This window comes from Homalodisca vitripennis, chromosome 3 (assembly GCF_021130785.1).
Source record: "Homalodisca vitripennis isolate AUS2020 chromosome 3, UT_GWSS_2.1, whole genome shotgun sequence".
Taxonomy (NCBI): domain Eukaryota; kingdom Metazoa; phylum Arthropoda; class Insecta; order Hemiptera; family Cicadellidae; genus Homalodisca; species Homalodisca vitripennis.
The window spans coordinates 118,745,081-118,766,763 of record NC_060209.1 but is presented as its reverse complement, the minus strand read 5'-3'; the positions used below and the strand labels follow the sequence as shown (position 1 = coordinate 118,766,763).

Below are 21,683 nucleotides of genomic sequence, written 5' to 3'. Positions count from 1 at the left end.
AGCTTCATTATGTGTAAAGACCTACTACGGTGAGTCTACCATGGGCAAAACAAAAGTGTACATGTGGTAAACACTTGTTTCAAAATGGCCGTTATAAAGATGGCCATGAAGACATTAAAAATGACGAATAATGCCTCAGCACATCAACAAGCAATGAAAACATGATAAAGGAGAAAGAAATGGTATTGAACAAATGCTTTATTACAATCAGAGAAATCTCTGATTGTTAGCATATCAATTGGCTCATGCCATGAAATTTTTTTATGTTTTGGATATGAAACGTGAGGTAGCAAAATTTCTTCCAAAAGTGTTGAATTTTGAACAAAAACAGTGGCCAATGGAAGTTACTCAGGAGTCACTAAATGAAGTCAACGACAATGCAGAATTACTGAAACATGTTATAACAGGTAACAAGCATGGGTTTATGGATATGACTAAAATTAAGGCTCAATTATCCCAGTGGAAGCATTTTGGATTACCATGACCAAAAAAAGCTTGAGAAGTTCAGTCGAATGGGAAGGTTATGCTCACTGTTCTTCAATTTTAATGACAGTGCATCATGAATTTTTGCCACAAGGTCAAGCAGACAATACAGAGAAATATTGACCTGCAAGTTCAATGCCAATAACTCAGAAATTTCCAGAGGCTGAAATGATAACCTACATATCAGAACGTATGTTCAAAAATACTCCTCTGAAAAACCATATCTAGTCTCCATTGAAGATAGAGAAAAATGGAGAAAAAAGGAGGCCTACCCTACTAAAGGAGCCCAGAAATTTTACACAAATGGATCACACAGGCCAGGATTTGGACTATAGGGACCAAAAGTAAACTTAGCAGTACCCCTGGGAAAACACGGCATAGTCTTCCAAGCGGAAGTCATGGCAACAGAGTCATGCACTAGAAGATACAAATACCATAAGGGGCAGAATACTTAATCATCTGTGATAGCCAGGCTTCACTAAAGGCACTTGACCACCTACTTGTTTGACTATAAAGCAGTATGGGACTATAACATAGCTATACTAGGTTGGGTGCCGGGCCACGAGGACATTCATAAAAACGAAAAAGCAGATACCCTTTCCAAAATAGGTACAGAACCTCTTATGGTAGGGCCTGAGCCAAGCTGTGGAGTAGCTTTCTCCTACAGCAAAACTCCTGTAAAAGGTTGGGAAAAGAGGATTAGATCCTTAAAACTTAAGTAGGGCCTCAGGACTACGACAATCTAAAATGTTTATCTCTCCTTATGCTAAAGGATAGGCAACTCTTCTAGAACAAAGTTAAGAGGATATAAGATTGATATTAGGGATATTGACAGGACATGGCCACCTTAGAAAACATCTGATGAAGGTGGGTCTTAGTCAGACTGATGAATGCAGATTCTGTGGAGAAGCAGAAGAATCAATAGAACACATATGGATAAACTGTCCTGCCATATCTAAAAGTAGAAAAAACTTCCTAGGGTCGTATCTTCTCAGCCCCAAAAATGTCAGAGAACCGGAGCCCTCAAATTTGATGGGAGATGCAAAGGTCATTTTAGAACTACGTGCAGAGGCAACAGTCTCTTTCCCTCAAGACATAAAAAATTAAACAAATTCAATGCAATTTGCTTGAAGCAATCAAAAGAAAAACATCCGGATTTGTGGAAAAACAAATTCATGGCTTTTGTACCATGAAAATGGCACCTGCTCAAACTTTATTGCTTGTTTATGAATTTTTGGCCAAAACAGTACTGTAACGATGCCTCAGCCTCTATATCTCCAGACATGGCTCCGAGTGACTTTTTTTATTTCTAAAAATAAAGAGAATCTTAAAAGGCCGTCATTTTATAAGCATAGATAACATTAAAAATTTATCACTAAAAGAACTAAAGGCTACCCCAAACATCGAGTTTTTCAGAAGTGTACTGAGTATTGGAAGAAGTGCTAGCACAAGTGCATGATATTCCAATTGGGATTATTTTGAAGGTGACAACATTAATGTAGACAAATATTTTTTTTTTTTTTCAAAAAATGAAAATTCCAATTACTTTTTGTACATACCTTGTACATCATCTACTGTTCAAGCATGATCACTTTAATTTGACCAGACAGTGAAATTAAACAATTAATTTAAGTGTTTGAAAGAGATTTGTTTTCTTATGGTTGTCTTTTTATTTATTTTGAGTTCTGCTACAGGCGAACAAGTACACTTGGTGTGTCACCGACTCATTGTGTTTTTTACCTTTTTTACAGTTAGTGGTTAGTGTTTTTAAGGTAATGATTATTACACTTTTTTTCTTAGTCTCAGCCAAGCTGTGTCACTGAGTGCTTCGTTTGTGCTTCGGTTATTATTTATATTAGTGCAAAAACCCAAAGCAGTAATGGCATATGGGGGGAAATCTATTCATATTTAGACAGCATTGACGGTGTTCTCTTAGATTAGACACCTTAAAATTCCCAAAAATAATATTTTTATGCCTAACATGATTTATTTCATTCTGAACAAGAATTACTAGTGTTATAAAAAACTAAATGATGATATACTTTGTAATTTTATAAAGTGCTGAAAACTTTGGTTTCACATTTTACAAGCACCTAATATATAGTGTTTGCTTTGAAACTAAAGAAAAATAAAATAAAGCTAGATGTTTACCTCATGTTTTACCTGATATACTATATGGTAATCTGTTGTAATATTCTGTGGAAAATTGTGTGTAAGCCACCCTAAAAGTGACTTAACCCTTTTAACCCCGGCCATTAAATCAAGTGATGTGCCAGAAATCCCAAGCCATTTTCAGACAAAATGTAAGGGTTTTGTAAAAAATTCATAACTCAGTTATTTTTTAAGATATTTAGGTAATTCTTTTTTTGTTTTACTTCTTTAAACATGTAGCTTACAGAAATATACAAATAAAATTATTATTTTGAAAGTATTTTTTTTTAAATGCATATACATATATAAAAAATAAATAAAAATGAAAAAATTTCAAGTTTGATCATGGAAACCATATAGATAAAAAAATATTTGACACAAAAATACCCATTTACTTTATGAAATATTTAATCCTTAATAAAAGGAAACAAAAATTATAGGCCTACCTTATTTACAAGTGGAGTAACACCAATTTTTGTAAAGCCGTGTAAATTTTTTTTTTTGCCATTTCTGGGCAAGGCAATGTAACAAGACCTTTGAAATTCACAGTACTTAAAATAAACATAAAACCAAAGTTATTTCTGACAAAATAACTAAAACTGTTCATAATCTAAATTTTAAAAAAGTTTTAAAACAATATTTACATCACTACAAAATGTAAAATTTCAAGATAACCATCACTCAAATCGTCGTCACTAATCACATCCACACCATTTGCAACTAGGTTACTAATTATTGTATTTTCACTTACGGGAGACTTTGAACGATGTCTTTTACTCATTTTGAAATAAAACAAATAATAAACTAAACTTTAACTGCCGTACTTTATACTGCTTTAACCTAAAACTGTGAAGAAAACGGAATATTCACAACCACGTGATATACAGCTGTCTGCAACAAGCGTGAGCAGTCAGTCGAGACGAACTGCAATTGCTCAGTCACAGACTGACAAAATACGAAGTCAAACCATTACAAACTAATATATTACGATGCAAAATATCTTTGTGCACAAGTCTGTGAAATTTCAAAGCATTTGGTGAAATAGGTGGCCAGTAAAGTAATAAAAAGTGCACGTCCGCACTATACGGACGTCGGGAGTTAACGCCATTTTTACGACGTCCGTATAGTACGGACGTCGGGGTTAAAAGGGTTAAATACTAAAAATGTTAATCACTTTCCATTATAAAAATTAAATAATTAATATCTCCATACTAAACTATTAACTCGAATGAAATAAACTATGAAATCAATAACAGGTATAATCAAGTTTCATAGCATTGGATGAAAGGATAACTTACTTAATATTGAACTTTAATTTCCCATCTAATGCATTCCAGACAGAGACAGCTTGATCCAGAGACGAACTGATTATTGTCTGATCATTGACAGCAACCAATTGTAATACCTGTCACGGTAACAATATTAGCTATTTAGTAAGCATTAACATATACAGTAACATCAAGCTAAGTATAGTACACTGTCAGAGACAATTGTGTAAACAATAGTTCACCACCTTTGCCTCAACTTGAAACTATTCTTGGAAAAAAAGTATAGATACCTGAGTTTGAAGGTTAAGAACAAACAGGTAGTTAGACCACAATTACAGGAGTTACATTAAAACTTAGCTTGTTGATTCTGAGTTTATATATAAAGAGTAAACTGTTTACAAAAAATTTCTTAACATTTTCATCAGTAAGAACAAAGAAAAGTACTGACCGGTCTTTGGCGCTATTCAACCAACTCTATTTGGAGAAATATTTATAATGTTTACTTAAATAAAACATAATCTATCAATTTTCATAACAAACTAGTTTAGATCATGACTAATTTTCCGACTATGTCAAAATATATTCTCATGAAAAGTGTACACAAAATGAGATTTTCTTTCTTTCACAAAAAAGAAACTCAACACAAAACCTATCTCGATGGAGTCAATCGTTATCACGCCTCAATATCATAATTCTTATAATGTCAACGTTTAGAGAAGATGTCTCATCAACAACTACACTTAATTTCGTACACCTCTCTGCTGCTAAAAAGTATTCTCATCCGGCTTTTTTCGGGTATTTATTAAATCTATGATTTTATTTCTAGTGATATAAGGCACAGTGCATCCATATTTTATAAATATTTGTTTACTTTGTAATTCAATATGTTATATTTTATGTCTGAGTTACATTTTTTTTATCTATGGACTTGTTTGAATATATTTTTTTGCCATTTTTACCAATGAATAATTCTGTCTATGATTTTCTTGTACAAATATTATGTGGTGTGGTGACATTTTGCTTTTTAACAACTAACCTCGCCATCATGTCCCTTCCATGCCGCTAGCATGGTACCGGTCCGCAAGTCAATGACAGTCAGGAATCCTGATGCCTGCCCTAACGCCACCCATGCACCTCCTGGTGCCACACATATACATCTGATCAGGCCAGCACTGTTCACAGCCACCTAGACAACACACACTCCATTACTAATAGCAAGTCCACTCCACAATACATTCTACAAAATAAGGTACGAAAAAACAATTTTGTACTAAGAGTAACCAATGAAGTAACTAAGAGAGCACCAGGCAAGCTGCCAGCCGTTCTTCTGAGTGTCAGCTTTTAAATATTAGTGTATTAAAAGTTTATTATTAGTCTGCATTATTATTAGTAAGAGTAAATAGAATCTTGTCACAATAATACTGCCACAATTGACAAGGTTTTAAACTGCTTTTTGGGTTTTTTTTAACTGTTATACATTTTTGAACCAGCAGTTACCCGTGGCTTCGCATGCAATTTTGTAGGTTTTCCTCCTGCATGAGCATTTCTGGTTGGAGTGAATTATATTCCCTATGTTAATGTTAAGTTTTCTTTCTTACCACAATCATGAAAATGTGTTTAAAAGTGTATATTATTTATGGTCATTGTAATTTACTTTGATTTTAGCATTTTTTTGTTCCATATCTGATTTTGCCTGTTTCCCGACCATGACAATATGATGTATACATACACAGCTCTGAGAAGCCTGCTTTTGTCAAAAGAAAACTTAGATAAGTTTAATAAGTCTCTCAATGTATAAGTTAGACTATATTGTCTATTATATCTGCACTACTAACAGTTACTCACTATTTTGCACACAATTTAGTAGGTGTTGCACATGTATGATCACTGCTGGTTCAAGTGAATTATATTTCCAACATCAATGTTGAGTTTGTCTTGTTTCCATGATAAAAAAAACACGTAAGAAGGATATATTTATGGCCATTAAAATTTACTTTCTTCTATAGTATACTATGCTTTATTCGATAGTTGATTTTGTCTTGTTTCCCGATCAAGAACATATTCTCACTGACCTCCCAACAAATTACCTCAATTTCAAAATCAATCATTAATTATGAGAGTTTAGAGCCTTATATATGGCATTTATCTTAGTCAATTAAAATATTTCAGAAACTAATTCTAGAAATCAAAATAAAACACTGTCTTCTTCACAGCCTTTGTCCACCAAATCACTGGAATCAAGGGTTCCAAATTCAGCCACATAGATCATTGTAACCTATTCATACTTAATATGTTTATTATGTGATTGTTCTAATTAGTAACTATGGTTATTACACATTCAGCAAAATACCATTCCAAATTCCAAGAGTTAGCGTGACCTGTACATAAAATCTAAAGTATTAATATAACATTCACTGAAGGAAAGCAATAACAGTTCACAAGAAATATACTATACCTATAAATGTTATTTCCGGGTCTAAGATTTTTTTTAATATTCTGAAATCGGCAACGCTGAAACTTACACTTTAAATCTCAGCCATATACAGAGACGTCATTACATCGGCATGAAATCCTTCATTGATAAAGAAGGATTTTAACTGACACCAACACTCCAAATGTCAGTGAGTGGCCAGGACGTTATTCCATGGACCAATTCCCATTTGATAAAGAAGAATTTGAACTGACACCAACACTCCAAATGTCAGTGAGTGGCTAGGACGTCATTCCATGGACCAATTCCCATTTGATAAAGAAGAATTTTAACTGACACCAGCACTCCAAATGTCAGTGAGTGGCCAGGACGTCATTCCATGGACCAATTCTCCATTGATAAATAACTCTTACCCTCTAAATCTGTCATCGGGCCCGGACTTCAATGAAAGCACCAGAACTCATAAAAATAACAAATTACTAACATGACAAACAATGTTTTCTCAAAAGTGTTAACTTTTGACTAACCCCCTATAATTGTGGTAATTACTGTTTATAACTGATTATTTAAAATTCTTTAATAGATTAGTTGACTCAAGTATTGCCTGTACTTAAGGGGTGGCGGAGGGTAGTTCTCAAATAAAAATGTTGATAATATTGGTGTTATTATTTACAACACTAATATTAAACTAAAAATAAAATAACTAAATTTAATGAATTAAACATTAAAATATTACTATAATTAATTTATTCAAAAGCATGTAAAACTAATATTTTTTTATATTTTCGCTAAGTCTGATTATTGCTAATTGGATACATAAGTCGTGTTAATATAACACTTACATATACATCCAAAATCCTTTATAACTTTCTCGAGTATGTATAATACACTAAATTCACGTAACAGAGTTTTCAATCGCTCAGCATTTAAAAATTACACAGAAAAACCTGTATATCTGACGGGCGAAATTGCTGGTGGAATATTCCTAACAGAGCATGTAATTTATAAGTTTAAATAAACTACTTGATTCTTGTGGTGGTAAATTACCTGTAACGGATTAAATCTAATAAAAAGATGATATACAACTAAAACTGCATTTATTTAGATGTGAAGTTAGGAGGATGCGATTTTCTTAGTGAGAAGTAAAATCAAGTGTTCACTTATATTGACATTTAAAACAAAACCACCTCCAGTGCAAAAATTAAACCTTCAAGCCAAAATAGCAAAATATAAAACTCATTTAATCGCATATATTTTAATTTATTTACATACTATGACACCATGTATTCTGTAATTATTGGTAACCGACAAAGAAATAGAAAAGAGCTGATGCCGCGACTTCTCAGTCAGGAAGAATATGGGTCAACACATATCTATGTAGGAGGTTGGGAAGTTCAATACCAGCAGTGTATTACCCTGGCGCTTGGTCTTCAAAATAGTCCAACAAGAAAGACTACTCTCGTCATCGTTACTGTGGATTCTGATTAGGTACGGCATCAGTATGACAAAGCGTAGTAATTTATGTCAACAATAAAATGTAGTTTTATCATATAAATGTGTACTAACTGTTAAAAGCAGCTTCTTAAGTATTAGAGTTGATGAATAGAACATCAAATTGTTGTTAAGTTTCCGATATAAGTTTTCCAGCAGCTAGGCATTTCTCTCATTAACAATAATCACCAAATCGACCACATGTCAATATCTCTTATCCAATATCATGGACACAGTCAATACAATATCTAACATTTATACAAGGTTCAAATGCATTACTCATTGAAAAATATTAACTTTCAATTTGTAATATACAAAAAATAACAATTTGTATATTTTTGGGCTAAAGTAAAACGGATTATTACAGCAGCAAAGTCCAAATATTAGAGTAGCTAAGAGCTCAGGTATTTTTCGAGTTTTACTGGAAAATCATACCAAAATCTCAGGAGACTCAAGCAGAAGTAATTGATTGGAGCAGTTGACCGAAGCGGGCTGGTGTGGGCGCTACAGCCAAAATGAGAGCAACACCGGGGACAGTTGTGATTTATGCGTGAGACATTGTCAACATTTATCTCCGAGTGACTCAGGCTGAGCAAACAACGCAAAGTACGCCTCGGTAAACTAACCAAAATCCTTCCTTGTTTCTAATATTCTAGGTAGGCAACTTAACAAAGCATTCAGAAAAAACATAAATAAAAATAACGAGTAATTACCAACACAAACTAAATATCTAAATCAATCCTTTACTTAAGACTGCATTATATATTTATTCACCCCAAAAAAAGAAACTTAGTTTGTTTTTCTAATGCTAATGAAGCATCAACATTTTAATTTTTTTTCTTTAGAATATGATAAAAAATAAAACGTATCAATAAAAGTTTGAATCAAGTTCACTTGTTTGTTTCAGGCTTTCTGAGAAGATTGCAGAAAAATAAGACTTCATCTCACAACACTTCTGATGTGACCTGAAAGCAATGTGATCTCAAAAACTGTGGAGTGCGTTTTTATTAACACTGAGTGAGAGTAAAATAAAAAGTGTTTAAAAAGTCTACTCTTGAGACGCGGGCGAGCCACCTCCAATTCTGTGAGGGCTTTCAACTGGATAACGTCTCATCGACCAGGCCAACCGTGTCTATGTACTGTACTGTGTGTAGAGTGCGCCACGCCACATCTTGTCATATCTACATACTGATGCCAAGACCAGACCTAGCACTGATAACTGACAAAAGATCCAAAACAGTCTAAAAATAAATTCATTATTAGAAACAGTTAATACGACAATTAGTGTGGTCATTACAAAAGCATGTCATTATCTTTACAATTTTAAACAAATTGAAAAAATCGTAAATCAGCTCATAGGTTCAGATTTGGATGAATTTCCAAGCAGGCTGAAAAGCAACTTCTATTAACTACCAAGTGGTGTTATATAATGCAACAGGAGTTATAGTTAGATATATATATATATATATATATATATATATATATATATATATATGTATTTACAATACAATTCTAACAATAAATATGAAAAATAAATTTACCATACAATTTACATAAAATTCTAACAACAACTATGAAGATCTATATTCAAGCAACTTTTCAGGGCAATGTATTAAAATACAGCATTGTAACAGACTGTGTAATTTTCCATGGAATTTATGTTGTTGGCAATACTCAAAGAGGAATTTTTTGATCTGCATGTTAGTATGAGAAAACAACAAGATTAATACGCCTTAAAAATTACTTAAAAATTGTACTTATATATATATATATATTAATAAACAGAATGCACATTAGAATATGTAACTTCAATTTACTCAAAACTGATCCAAAATTAGTTAGAACTACTGCTGAGATATGTTAACATCGCTTTAACAAAAATAAAGTTCTGTTTTCAGTTTACAGATTAAAATAGCCTGATAAGAAAAAAGGTAGGTTTGCAAACTGTGTTACAAGGTAATCAGTTCAAATGTTAATCTATTGTAAGTGTTTTATTTCAGACTTATATAAACCAATTATTACTAAGATATTGTAAACTAAATTTTACCTTTAGTTCATTAACGTAACCTCCCACCCTGGAATCCAAAGTTCTCAGAGTAGGATCTGTAGTTGCCGCTAGAATCTAGAAGTCAAACAAATAAATATTAGAGCTCTTTTAATGGCTAAGAACTTTAGAGAATTGTAGAGTGTATTTATAACTTAGTTAGGGTAGGAAGTTACTCTCAATAATTTAATTTATTTGAAACTACGGGAAACATATTTAATGTAGGTATTTTGTTATTACATTTAGAGCTAAGACTTTTGCTGGTTTTCAGTTTTCTCCCATGTACTGTATATGGAGAATACTGTATTATTTTGTTGAGGATTCCTTGTACTACTATTCATCACACAAAGTTTCCCGCAATTTATTCAGTATAATGCACTTTAATATAACAAATTGTAGGATATAATAAAAAGTTTTAATACTCTTTATAATAACTCCTGCTTCCAATTTTCTTTCTGTCTCCAACCATCACTTAGTTATGAGCCAACATTGTTCTCTTCAATGTAGTGCCTTTTGTATTGTACTACATTATGCCTACATTTAAGGTGTAGTGGTTTAAAGAGTTTTACAAAGAAATATTTCAATGAAATGAAATCAAAATTACATAAAAAAAGATTTGTTGAAAATCAAACATAAATGAATAAATGAAACTAAATTTAGAATCATGTGAAATAGTTCAAAATACAAGTTAAGCAGTTTGGTGTATAAACAGTAATTTAGAAAAAGTTTTAGACAAAATAAAAGGTATGCAATGGAAACATCCATTTTGTTAAATGACTTCTCTTCTTTACAGTTGTAATAGTTGAAGGCTGCCAATAACGAAACAAGTTACCTGTATGTTTAATTAAAGTTAAATGAAAACATATAATAAAATAGAGTCCACACATAACAGTGTGATAAGTGACTACAAATTTTTGGACTAAAGTAACAATATGATTAGAATAAAGTTCTCACAAAATATTTTTTTCCAAACTCTTTTTGGTAATTGAGGCAGATCAGCACTTAGCGAATTTCAACTCTTTAGGGACCAGATGACAACATTATATTGTTTTAAGCAATTTGCATGAAAAGTGCCAGGTGGAAATATATTGCTATTAGGTGTACTTTTTAATTTAAAACAAGCCTTTATGTAATACAATCTTAAAGCTATAGTATGTAAAAGTTGTCAAACTAAAACATCTTGGGCCTGCCACGTGAAGTGAAAGATTATAAAACAGAAGTCTAGAAGAATGCCATGAACAATATTATTAAGATGTAGTTTAGGTGCCATGGAATTTGCAAAATATGTTTAGGCAAAATAACTTTTAAAATTTAACAAGTTTTTTTTAATAAGATTATTTTTAAAATGTTTACCAAAACAACTATAAAGTATAATGTTTTATTTCAAATTTGTAAGGTATAAAAAAGTATTATAAAACATAAAAACCCTTTTTTACAACAATTTTATTTATAAAAAACTTCATTCAGTTTCATAAAAACGAATGAAAATATCATATTTTTCCAAGTATTAACAGAATTTCCATTCTCAACCTGGCCTTTAGGTTAGCTGTCAAATAGTATTGAAAAATTAGCAAACAAAAATACGAAAAAAATCTGAGGTTGAGTGGAAGAAAAGGCTAAAACAGCCCTAAATCCACCTCAAAATTAAGTCATTTTCACTTCACAATCCAAAAATAATATAAGTTTTAGTTCAGAATATAACCCTAATAAACTCTTCCAACTAAGTTGAAAACTTTAGAATGCATATTTATAACTCAGATTAGTTTAATTGCCTCAAATGAGCTATTCAGCTGTCTTTCCTTTGCCAGTATCTCTTACAGCTGAAAACAACCAAATATAGCCCAACCAATAACATTTAATAACCTGTTTATAGTACCTAATAGTCTTATAAAATAATTTACGTTGGCTAGATAAAACGTAATCCGATTCAGATACAAATGTAACCTTCATACATCTATATAATAAATACAACATTAAATTACATTCAGCTAAACAAATTATGTATTTAAAGCCTTACAAAGTAGAAAAATAACATATATTGAAGCAACATTTCTGAAGAATTTACCTGACAGGATAAAGAATGAAAAGAGCATTTTTTTTATTTCAGAAAAACTTAAAAGAATTACCTAGTTAATAGAGTACTTTATTCAATTGACAAATTTTACAATTATTGAATTGAGCGTCCATCTGTAGAACAATTATTTTAGTTTATTAATTAAACTACCATAGTCTTCATTTGATTATAATAAATCGTGTACAATATGACACTATTCCATGTGTAACTTTATACAATGTATGAATAAAGAGATTTGAAACTGAAATTTAAGTAAAAGTTATTTGTTCAAAATGGAATAAATGATCTTCTTCACCCCTAGAGGTCAAAGTCAGAAATAGTCAACCTAACATGACTTTATTTGAAAATTCAATTTAAAGTATGTCAGTAATTTTCTAAACCACACTTTGTATACAATATTAAATAAGTCATATATAAACACGCAAACTGTTTAGTTTTTGACAGTATTTTGCAAGAACCTGCAATCATGGTAAAGCCACTCAACCTTATTAAAAAAACAATCCTTGTTCAGTCATCTACAAAATATTGTTAACAGGGAGATCCCTTTGGCACTGTAGTAACAATAGTAATATCAACATACTTGTTTATATACATTTTTATACACTCTCTAAAAATGCTGTAGATGGAGCTAATATTGGTCACTGTTAAATTACATGAAAAACAAAAGCAATATTTAAGACTTTTATTGTTGTGTGAGGCCTTTCGATAGCGTGGCTATCTTCTTCAGACACATCACAAAAGTAAATTATTTACTAAAAAACAAAGATAGTAACTGTCCAAAATCTTGTTATGCTGGATATATATTAGTTATATAAAATTACAGATTCTTAATAAACTGATATCTTAAATCAAACAAATCTTATTTTAAGTTTCAAGAAAAAAGAGAAACCTAACAAACAGTCAAAAATAATATTCGTTTATTTTATATCCAAATTGTTAAAAAAATTAATACATTTTTAAATTACCTGATAGCTTGGTGCAGGCAAACACCGTAGAGTGTTTACTGGTGGGTTTCGTGTGGGATCAGTCTGTGAGACGATTCTGCCCACATACGGATCCCACAGATGAACAACAGAATCGCAACTGACAGCTAGACGAGAGGCCTCACAGAACCCCACAGACAAAACAGACTTTCGATGACCGGTGTAGGTCCACTGAGCCGGACAAGTGGTACTCCCATCTCCCTGGAAAAATCACACATCTGTGTTGGACTGTGATATTATTCCACTTACATATGGGTTCCACATATGACTCACATAAGTGCAACCAACAGCTAGACAAGAGGCCGTCAACAACCCCACAGACAAAACAGACTTACGATGACCAGTGTAGGTCCAATAAGCCGGATAAGTGGTACTCCCATCTCCCTGGAAAAATCACACATCTGTGTTGGACTGTGATATTATTCCACTTACATATGGGTTCCACATATGAACCACATAAGTGCAACCAACAGCTAGACAAGAGGCCGTCAACAACCCCACAGACAAAACAGACTTACGATGACCAGTGTAGGTCCAATAAGCCGGATAAGTGGTACTCCCATCTCCCTGGAAAAATCACACATCTGTGTTGGACTGTGATATTATTCCACTTACACATAGGTTCCACAAGGAGATCACAGAGTCACAACCGACAACCCAGTGTTGATATAATTGTCTGAATATTTGATCTCTCTGGGCCATATAAGTTTAGGAAATATATTGTACTCGTATCATGACCAGGACATATGAAAATTATAAGAGCTAAGAATGTAAAGAGGAATTCAAATATGCTGTTAAAACATTTTCAGTTATGTTGCAACATTTATAATGTGTTTAAAAATAACCTGAAGGTTTATATTCATTATTCTTATGATTTTAAAATCCCAAACCTTTCCCATTAAATAAACTAAAATTATTTTTTTTTTTTTATTTAATATAACAATGTTTAACATTTATGAAAAACAGATTTCGTGACTTTTATGTACTGTTCTGTGACTAGATAAAAACACATGTCAAGATCTAATAAGCGAAAATAAAATATTCAAGTTGAGAAAAGCTGATGGTTTTTTTTGTCTTTGATTTTTAACATAATTTTGCATGCATTGTTACTGTCTAGATACAAAAAAGTCAAATATTAATAAGAATTACAGGAATAATTTCCATCATAATTATAACAACTGGTTTTTAACTTTATGGTCAAATTTACCATGCTCCGAAGAGACCAGACTTTGACAGTCTTGTCACGGCTGGCAGACAGGAAGCTGTTCTCGTTGTCGAGAGTGACGAGTGATCGCACACTATTGCCATGGCCAGAGAACCCCAACAGCCGGATCTGCTTGATGTTGAACTGGCTAGACGTGTGTCCCACTTCGTGCTGCCAGTAACTCAGCCAGTTGCCCTTCAGATGTCTGAAAGTATGTTCACAAGTTCTTCAGTTTATAAATAATGTAACTATCCTGAGGAATATTTTTGACAGTGGAATTTGATTCACCTGCTGTTATTTTCATGTCGTCTGCTACCACTATCAGTATTGTCTTCATTCGGTACACTTGTGTTTGGACTAGCAGATCTGCCAAGTGATGGTTCCTGAGTGTGAATAAATAAAAATGCAAAGAATTAAATTAGGAAACATTAGTTACAAAGTGTGACACTTTATCTTGCTAGACGGCAAGTTAAAATACAGAGTAAGATGATTACAAATTTTCTTATCTCATAAGTTTTGGACACTATGAGGAAAAGACAATTGATCACGATGCCCATTCTACATCTTTTTTTAAAGTACCATTTCTTACAATTTGAAAATGTTTAATGCCCTAGTCTAATGAAAAACTGTACTGTATTATTGAAACCCTTGAATATCATGAGGTACGAAACTTCATCATTAGCTATAATATATGTAAAAAAATAGCGTGGATGGCCACAATTCGTTACAAGGATATATGCGAAAAATGACAAAATAAAAATCCACTGTCACCTTCTATTTCAAACCCCTTTTTAGATTTATCTTTTGATGCTTCAATCCAACAATGTGTACACCATATACTGTTTATTTGATATTCTTTGGTATTTATAAAACAACAAATATAGAATAATTTATAAAAAAGAACAAACTACTAACACAGCAATACTAATAGCTGTGCAGAAAACTTGATTGTTCCGCTGTGCTTGGGATCATGTCTAATACATTGTAAATTTTAGACGTTGCACTAAGCGGAAGGTGAAATGGAACTGAACTCGATTCAAAATCGATTGAACTGATAAGGTAACAGGTCGTAAAATACAATGAACGGGATTGGTACACTAACGATTCAAAAAGTGGATTTAATTATTTTATTTTCATTAATTCTTTGAAGGAAATATATTTTTGAAAGTTACCTAGGGATTCCAAGCTTGTTTCTGTTTTTTTCCCCAGTTCATTAAATTTTCATCAATTTTTCTATTGGATACCCACACTGACTAATGGCTCAAATTTTAAATAATTCAGCCAAAACTCAAAGTAAAACCTTTCAAATTCCTAAAGTAATAAATTCTAAATGATACTTTAACACCTTCACTGCAGCTCTATACTGAGTGATCTTGACTAGTTTACGAGACTACTAAGAGACTTATAGTGAAGAAGTGCAATTGCTAATATTTTACTAGCCTGTATCCAAAATGTTCAATATATAAGTATAAAGATTATTTTAAGAATACATAGTCTACTTATACTTACTTGCAAATCAATCCTGTTGCCTATAATAACCACATTTGTACCTAAACTTCCAACCGAATCCTCTACATCACTTTCCCCTTGTTGATCAAGAGTTTGACCATTTTCTAAAAATACAAAATTATACATTCAATGATTAAAAGTGTATTATACAAGTCAAAAATGAGGAAAACAAATACTGAATATTTAACTTTGTATTTACCATTAATATTACAACTAAATGTTTATTATGTTCTAAATGGATTATGATGTTACCACATATTTTCAGTATTTTATTTTCAATAGTAGATATGACTGTATAGATATAACTAACTACATCAAAAAATTGCAATTGATAACTTTTAGTTCAAAAAAGTATTGTGTGAATTTTGTCCACTAAAAAATTATGGTTATATTATCATCATTTAAGAAGATATAGAAACTGAAAGTTATTATTTCCAGACAATAGTTTATTTATTTATGGTTAGCTGATAACATTTATTTACATTTTCACAGCTACTTTTTAATCATGTCAAGCTAAGAAATATATTACCCATGTTTGTATCAACTTTATGTTTGTATGAAGAAGAAGATTCAATCTGATAAAGATGAGCCTACTCTTACTATTCTATAAAAACTCTATATTGTTAATTTTACTGTCATGGGTTGAAATATTTTGTTTTGATAGATTAACAAAGCAATGTTTTTCAACTAACATTACATTTTTATTCTATAAATTAAAATTTAACAATGCATATCCAAAGTATATTATTGAGGTGAAAGGTATTTTCTTATGCATTACCATTTATAATTTATGAAACTTTTATAAATACCAACAAATTCACTTATTTATTACCTACTGCTCACTCCTTTCTCAATGGGATAATATTATAGTAATTTCATTTTTGACATGGATTAAAAGAAAATTTTATTATAGTAATAAAATACACCTTTAAATTTTTTGTGGAGCAGTGTGTACATCTGTACTTCACAACCAATATCATGTTCATATATATTATTACACATAAGAAAAACTTGAGCAACCTTTATATTTCCAAGGTCATAGACAATGTTGCTGGTTTGGATAATTCATTTCAAATTGTGCTTGTTCAGATTAGCAAAATTTCAGATTACCTTTTTTATATTTCAAAACTGCTGCTCTATGAATTTTTACATTTGTTAGTTAATATGGTGTATTTTTCCTTTTTAATTGTTTTTTTTTTTTAACACTGGTATATCTTTCACATATTTTTTCTTTCTTATTGTTGTTTGAAGCCTTTAAATTACTTTGAACCTTGTTCATTACTATTCAAGACATTTTAATTATAAACATCAAAGTGCCTATTTAATAAATTTCTGCTAACATTTATTGGGACAGACAGCATGTGGAGTGTATTGCTAGTAAAATGTTGTGGTGTTTTTATGCATATACGTTTGAAAGGTAGCATTACATTTGATGTTACAGATTATGCCCATGTTGATAGCCATATTTCATATTACACCATAGTGTGGGCATCACTCTTCTGCTTCTCGCATATTCCTAATGCAGAAAACAGCTTTGAGAGTAATAGGTGGCCTTAAAGCTTATGAACCCCCTTTTTGTCTCAAGTTCCCACTTTATATTTTGTATACATCTTGCAACGTCTGATGTATATCTTTAAAAAATATTGCTTAAAAAATGTTACAGCATTGTTTGTACTCAACTGAAGATTATTACAATATCCACTTTTAGATGTTTCTACATATTTATTCATGTGTTTATATGTCTTTATTTATGTAAACGCACTGTATCTGTGTTTATTTATGCCTACATTGTATCTATGCTTTAGTATGTTTATCTTTAGGTTCACCGTTTTAATTTTTAGGTTGACAATATACAGTTTGTGTATAGTGTAATGACCTGTGTTTATTGATTTGTCCCTCTACAATATTGTTTCAGCAATGAATACATCAACTGATTAATTAAAATCAAATGAAGGTTTTTATGACATAAATTTTGCTAAAAAGCACTGTGCAAACATGTTTACTTAGTGTCAGTATTAATTGGTTCTTAATGTTATTTGTTTACTTCTTAAAGCGTTACTATTACTATCAAATTAGTTATTTCATTTTTAATTGCTATTATTGTTAGATAATTATATTAAATTATTTTACCTTTGTTAACTTTTAAAATTTCAAGTGTGGATTAAAGTTATTTATTTATTTTTAAATATATTTAAACTTGCCTCTTACCTTGAATTTTTTGAGAAGCTAACAGGGGTTTTCATAACATACTAATTTAATATTGTTATAACTTTAGTATTCACATTACAGTGACATTTGCCTCTACATTTACTATGTTTTCAGTAATAAAGATATTGATTGATTAGTTACTTCAGTAAGATATGTAATACAATGGCTATCCAGAAAGTAGATTATGTTTTTATAAAACAAAAATAAAAGTACAAGAAGTAATTATATAATATAAATTTGAAAGTGACATTAAAATAATATTTTCCAAAATAGTCACCATACAAATTTAAGCACATCATAGCGGTGAACTAATTTTTAAATTCCGACTACAGAGTGAAACGTAATCTACTTTCTGAATAGCTCTCGTATAAGAAAGTATTACCTAAGGCATGCACCATCAACAATTAAAATCATTCGATGTAGAATAATTCCATTAATATTAACATTTTCTACTGCTACAACTGTTCAAACAATGTACACATAAAACAGCTTATTACATCTAACAGATTTTTCTATTTACTATAACAAATTATCAATAAAAACATCACATAGGTTATTGTAAACTAAAACTAACCAGTTTGAGAGTTATCACAACTCTGAAGATATTCAGCACAAAGCTGTTTTATGAGAGAGTAATTTTTCAATGACTGTTCCATCAAGGGTTCTCCAAAAAAGTTAGAAAAAGGAATATAAGACCAATAAGCCAATTCTTCTGTCATTACTGATGCCAATTCTTCTAAAGCCTGTAACATATACAAAAATACTACTTCTAAGTTAGTATATCACATAGTACGTTTCATTATACCTTTTCTTACAAAAAAGTAATTTTGTTAGTAAATAGTAATAAAAGTTGGGAATAATGCATAGTTTGGTTTTAAGACATTCTACATTTTGAACTTACTCATATATCCAAACATCAGAGTCCAGCATAGGAAAAGTGTAACATATCTGGGAATCCTATGATTATAATATCCTTGCATTGTTTTAACGGTTTTCTAGTAAAATATTACAATTTTATAAATATCTCAAATAAATGACAATCCGATCTTCTGAGAATTTTTAATTACTAGTGTCTCTTCCTTCATAATGTCTTTCACAACACTCCACAACTCATCATAAACATCTCTCTTCAACTAAAAATATATATATAAAACTTTTGTTTTATCATTTCTCACCTGAATATTATATTCTCTATAGAGTAATCTTTCTCTGTTTACATTTTTTAATTGTTTTAGCTACAGCAAGAAACAGAAACTTTTCTTTTTCATCAGAAAAGCGTATTTCCCTTCAAGTATACTAAACTTAGATGTAAAAATAACTTCAGATTAATCAGTTTGAATCCAAAACTAATTGTGAGAACTTTTTGACACACAATTTCCAGTGTAAACATGAGTAATTCAAAATTTGAATAAGATCCTATATGAAAACTATCCAATATATTTAAAATGTTGTAGTGGAAAACAATAATTCAATAAATGACACAAACACCTCGATAAATGTGAGTTTTTTAATATAAATAATGATCATTACAATGCTGTTGTGACATTGTGGATTGGTTTAACATTCTCTTGTGATAATTATCCTTACCAATTCTGCACTAACCCTACTTCCTGTATTTCAGGTCAAAGAGGCTGTGATCTAAGATTGCACAACAAAAGTATACCATAATTATATCTTACAGTACAGCTATACCTGTGCCAAATAACTTATTTTGAACAATTTTAACCCTTTCACTGCCAACGTCCTGTTTTAAGGACGTTGTAAAACTATACCTAAACTGCCAACGACCTTAAAACCGGACGTCGGTAATCTACGCCTAAACTGCCAGCGTCCTTTTTTTCCGGACGTTCGTAAAATAATTAATTAATAATATAGAAGTTCACATAATTGTCTTTTATTTGTGTTTACTGTGTTCAGAATGAAGCACAGAATACGTAACACATGTTGTAAAGTAATATTCTATTAACAGATGATTTACATCAGCTGGTATAGTTGGCATTTGTGCCGCTAGTAGCGCTGAGTGCAAACAGCATGGTCACCGAGTGAGCTTTGGTTATCGTGTTTGTATACATTTGAATCAGAGTAATTAATGTGGTTTATTTGTTGTGTACGAGTGTAATGTGATAATATATTAAATATGAAGAGGTCTCGATCTCCCGTAAGTGAGGGAACTATCAGAAAACATTATTGAAGAAGACTATTTGAGTGACAGTTTTGTCAGTGACATTTCCAACCTCGGCCATTCTTCAGACAGCAGTTCTGATGTTGATGATACGGACGTAGTACCCGATTTCGATCCCAATGAAGCTGGGAACATCATCACGTAATCGTGGACTTGGGCTAACCCATAATTTCAGTCGGTATATTTCTGATTCCGATTCTGATGGCAGTGACAATGACGACCCAATTAGAAATAGGCAACATATGCAATCTAGGCCTAGGCTACCCGCTCATCCTATTGGCCTAAATGAGTCAGAAATGCCCCCTAATGAAGAAATAAACACTTCTAGTGAATCAGAGGATGAAATGGGATGGATTGAGGTTACGGAAGCTAATGAATCATTTGCATAGACCAGACCAAATTTTTAGTTTTCATGAAACTTCCAGGCCCAAAACATTGCCCTGAAAAAGACTCACCCCCATGCTCTTATTTCAAACTGTTTTTCACGGATTCTCTAATTGACATAATAGTTCAGTACACTAATAAGTATGCCAGAGAATTTATTGAAGCTAACCGTGACAAGCTAAAAAAGGCACAGCCGAGCACAAGTCTGGAGATCAGTCACTCCGTCAGAAATATATGCCTTTATTATCGTTTTGATAAATATGGGAATTAAAAACATGCCTAGTATTGAGTCCTATTGGTGGACCTCTCAAAGTCAAATCATTCCCTGGTTCTCCCGTATGTTCACCAGAAACCGCTTTCAGGCAATTTTGCAATTTTTCCACCTTGTTGACACCTGCCAAAACCAAATGAAAATGGATATGATCCCTGTACTAGGTTCAAACCTTTAGTCGATCACATGAAATCGTGTTTCAAAACTTCACTTCACACCTGGTCAAAATATATCAGTGGATGAGAGTATGATTGCCACAAAATCCCATTCACAACTTTTACAATACATGCCCAAGAAACACCATCGCTGGGGGTGTGAAGTTGTGGATGCTGTGCGAAGCAGCATCACACTACTGTGTTAGTTTATTTGTTTACCAGAGAGCTGAAGGTAAATACAAGAGTTTGATAACCAGGAGAGGTTTGGGGTTTTCAGTTGTAGACACTCTCATGAAAAAAGCTAATCTTTATGAAAAAGGTTTACCACATTTACATAGATAACTTTTTTTTCGTCTACTAAACTGGCAAAATATTTATACAAGAAAGGGTACATATGTAACAGGTACACTACGTCACAACCGAAAAGGCATTCCTGAACAAATGAAGACAAAATTTTTCAGTTGGTGAAACTAAGTACATGAGGAGAAATCATCTGATTCTACTGGGTTACCGTGAAAAAAAGAGCCAAAAAAAAGCAGGTATTACTACTATCAACCAGTGGCAAAGCTGAGTCCGTAACAAAATCCAAGAGAAGAGGTAACAAAATACATATTTCTACAAAGCCTTCCATTATAAGAGCATATAACTCATTTATGGGAGGAGTTTGATTGTGCAGACCAGATGCTGTACCAGTACCAGGATGACCGAAAAAATATGAAGTTCTGGAAGAAAAGTAGCCTCAACTTGTTTGGTAGAATGATGCTCAATGCATACTACTTACTGTATAAAGTAAACACGACAAAAGCCTTTAAGCCATTTAGATTTTATAGCATCAGTTGTAGAGG

The 21,683-nt window shown here is 31.9% G+C and overlaps 1 protein-coding gene across 6 annotated transcripts in view; it reads right to left on the bottom strand.

The window, feature by feature from the left end:
* The window catches only part of LOC124357407 (WD repeat-containing protein 81), a 98,727-nt gene that overhangs the window by 4,197 nt on the left and 72,847 nt on the right, over positions 1-21,683 (bottom strand). For 5 of the 6 annotated variants that reach the window (XM_046809178.1, XM_046809175.1, XM_046809174.1 and 2 more), the window contains exons 24-31: positions 18,421-18,589; positions 15,639-15,742; positions 14,418-14,512; positions 14,133-14,334; positions 12,908-13,126; positions 9,872-9,946; positions 4,939-5,088; positions 3,933-4,039 (exon numbers count right to left, since the gene is read on the bottom strand). In XM_046809178.1, the coding sequence (XP_046665134.1) occupies positions 3,933-4,039; positions 4,939-5,088; positions 9,872-9,946; positions 12,908-13,126; positions 14,133-14,334; positions 14,418-14,512; positions 15,639-15,742; positions 18,421-18,589 (1,121 nt within the window). Of the gene's footprint in view, positions 1-3,932; positions 4,040-4,938; positions 5,089-9,871; positions 9,947-12,907; positions 13,127-13,195; positions 13,493-14,132; positions 14,335-14,417; positions 14,513-15,638; positions 15,743-18,420; positions 18,590-21,683 lie in introns of those variants that run through there. The other variant, XM_046809180.1, reaches the window with a different exon arrangement.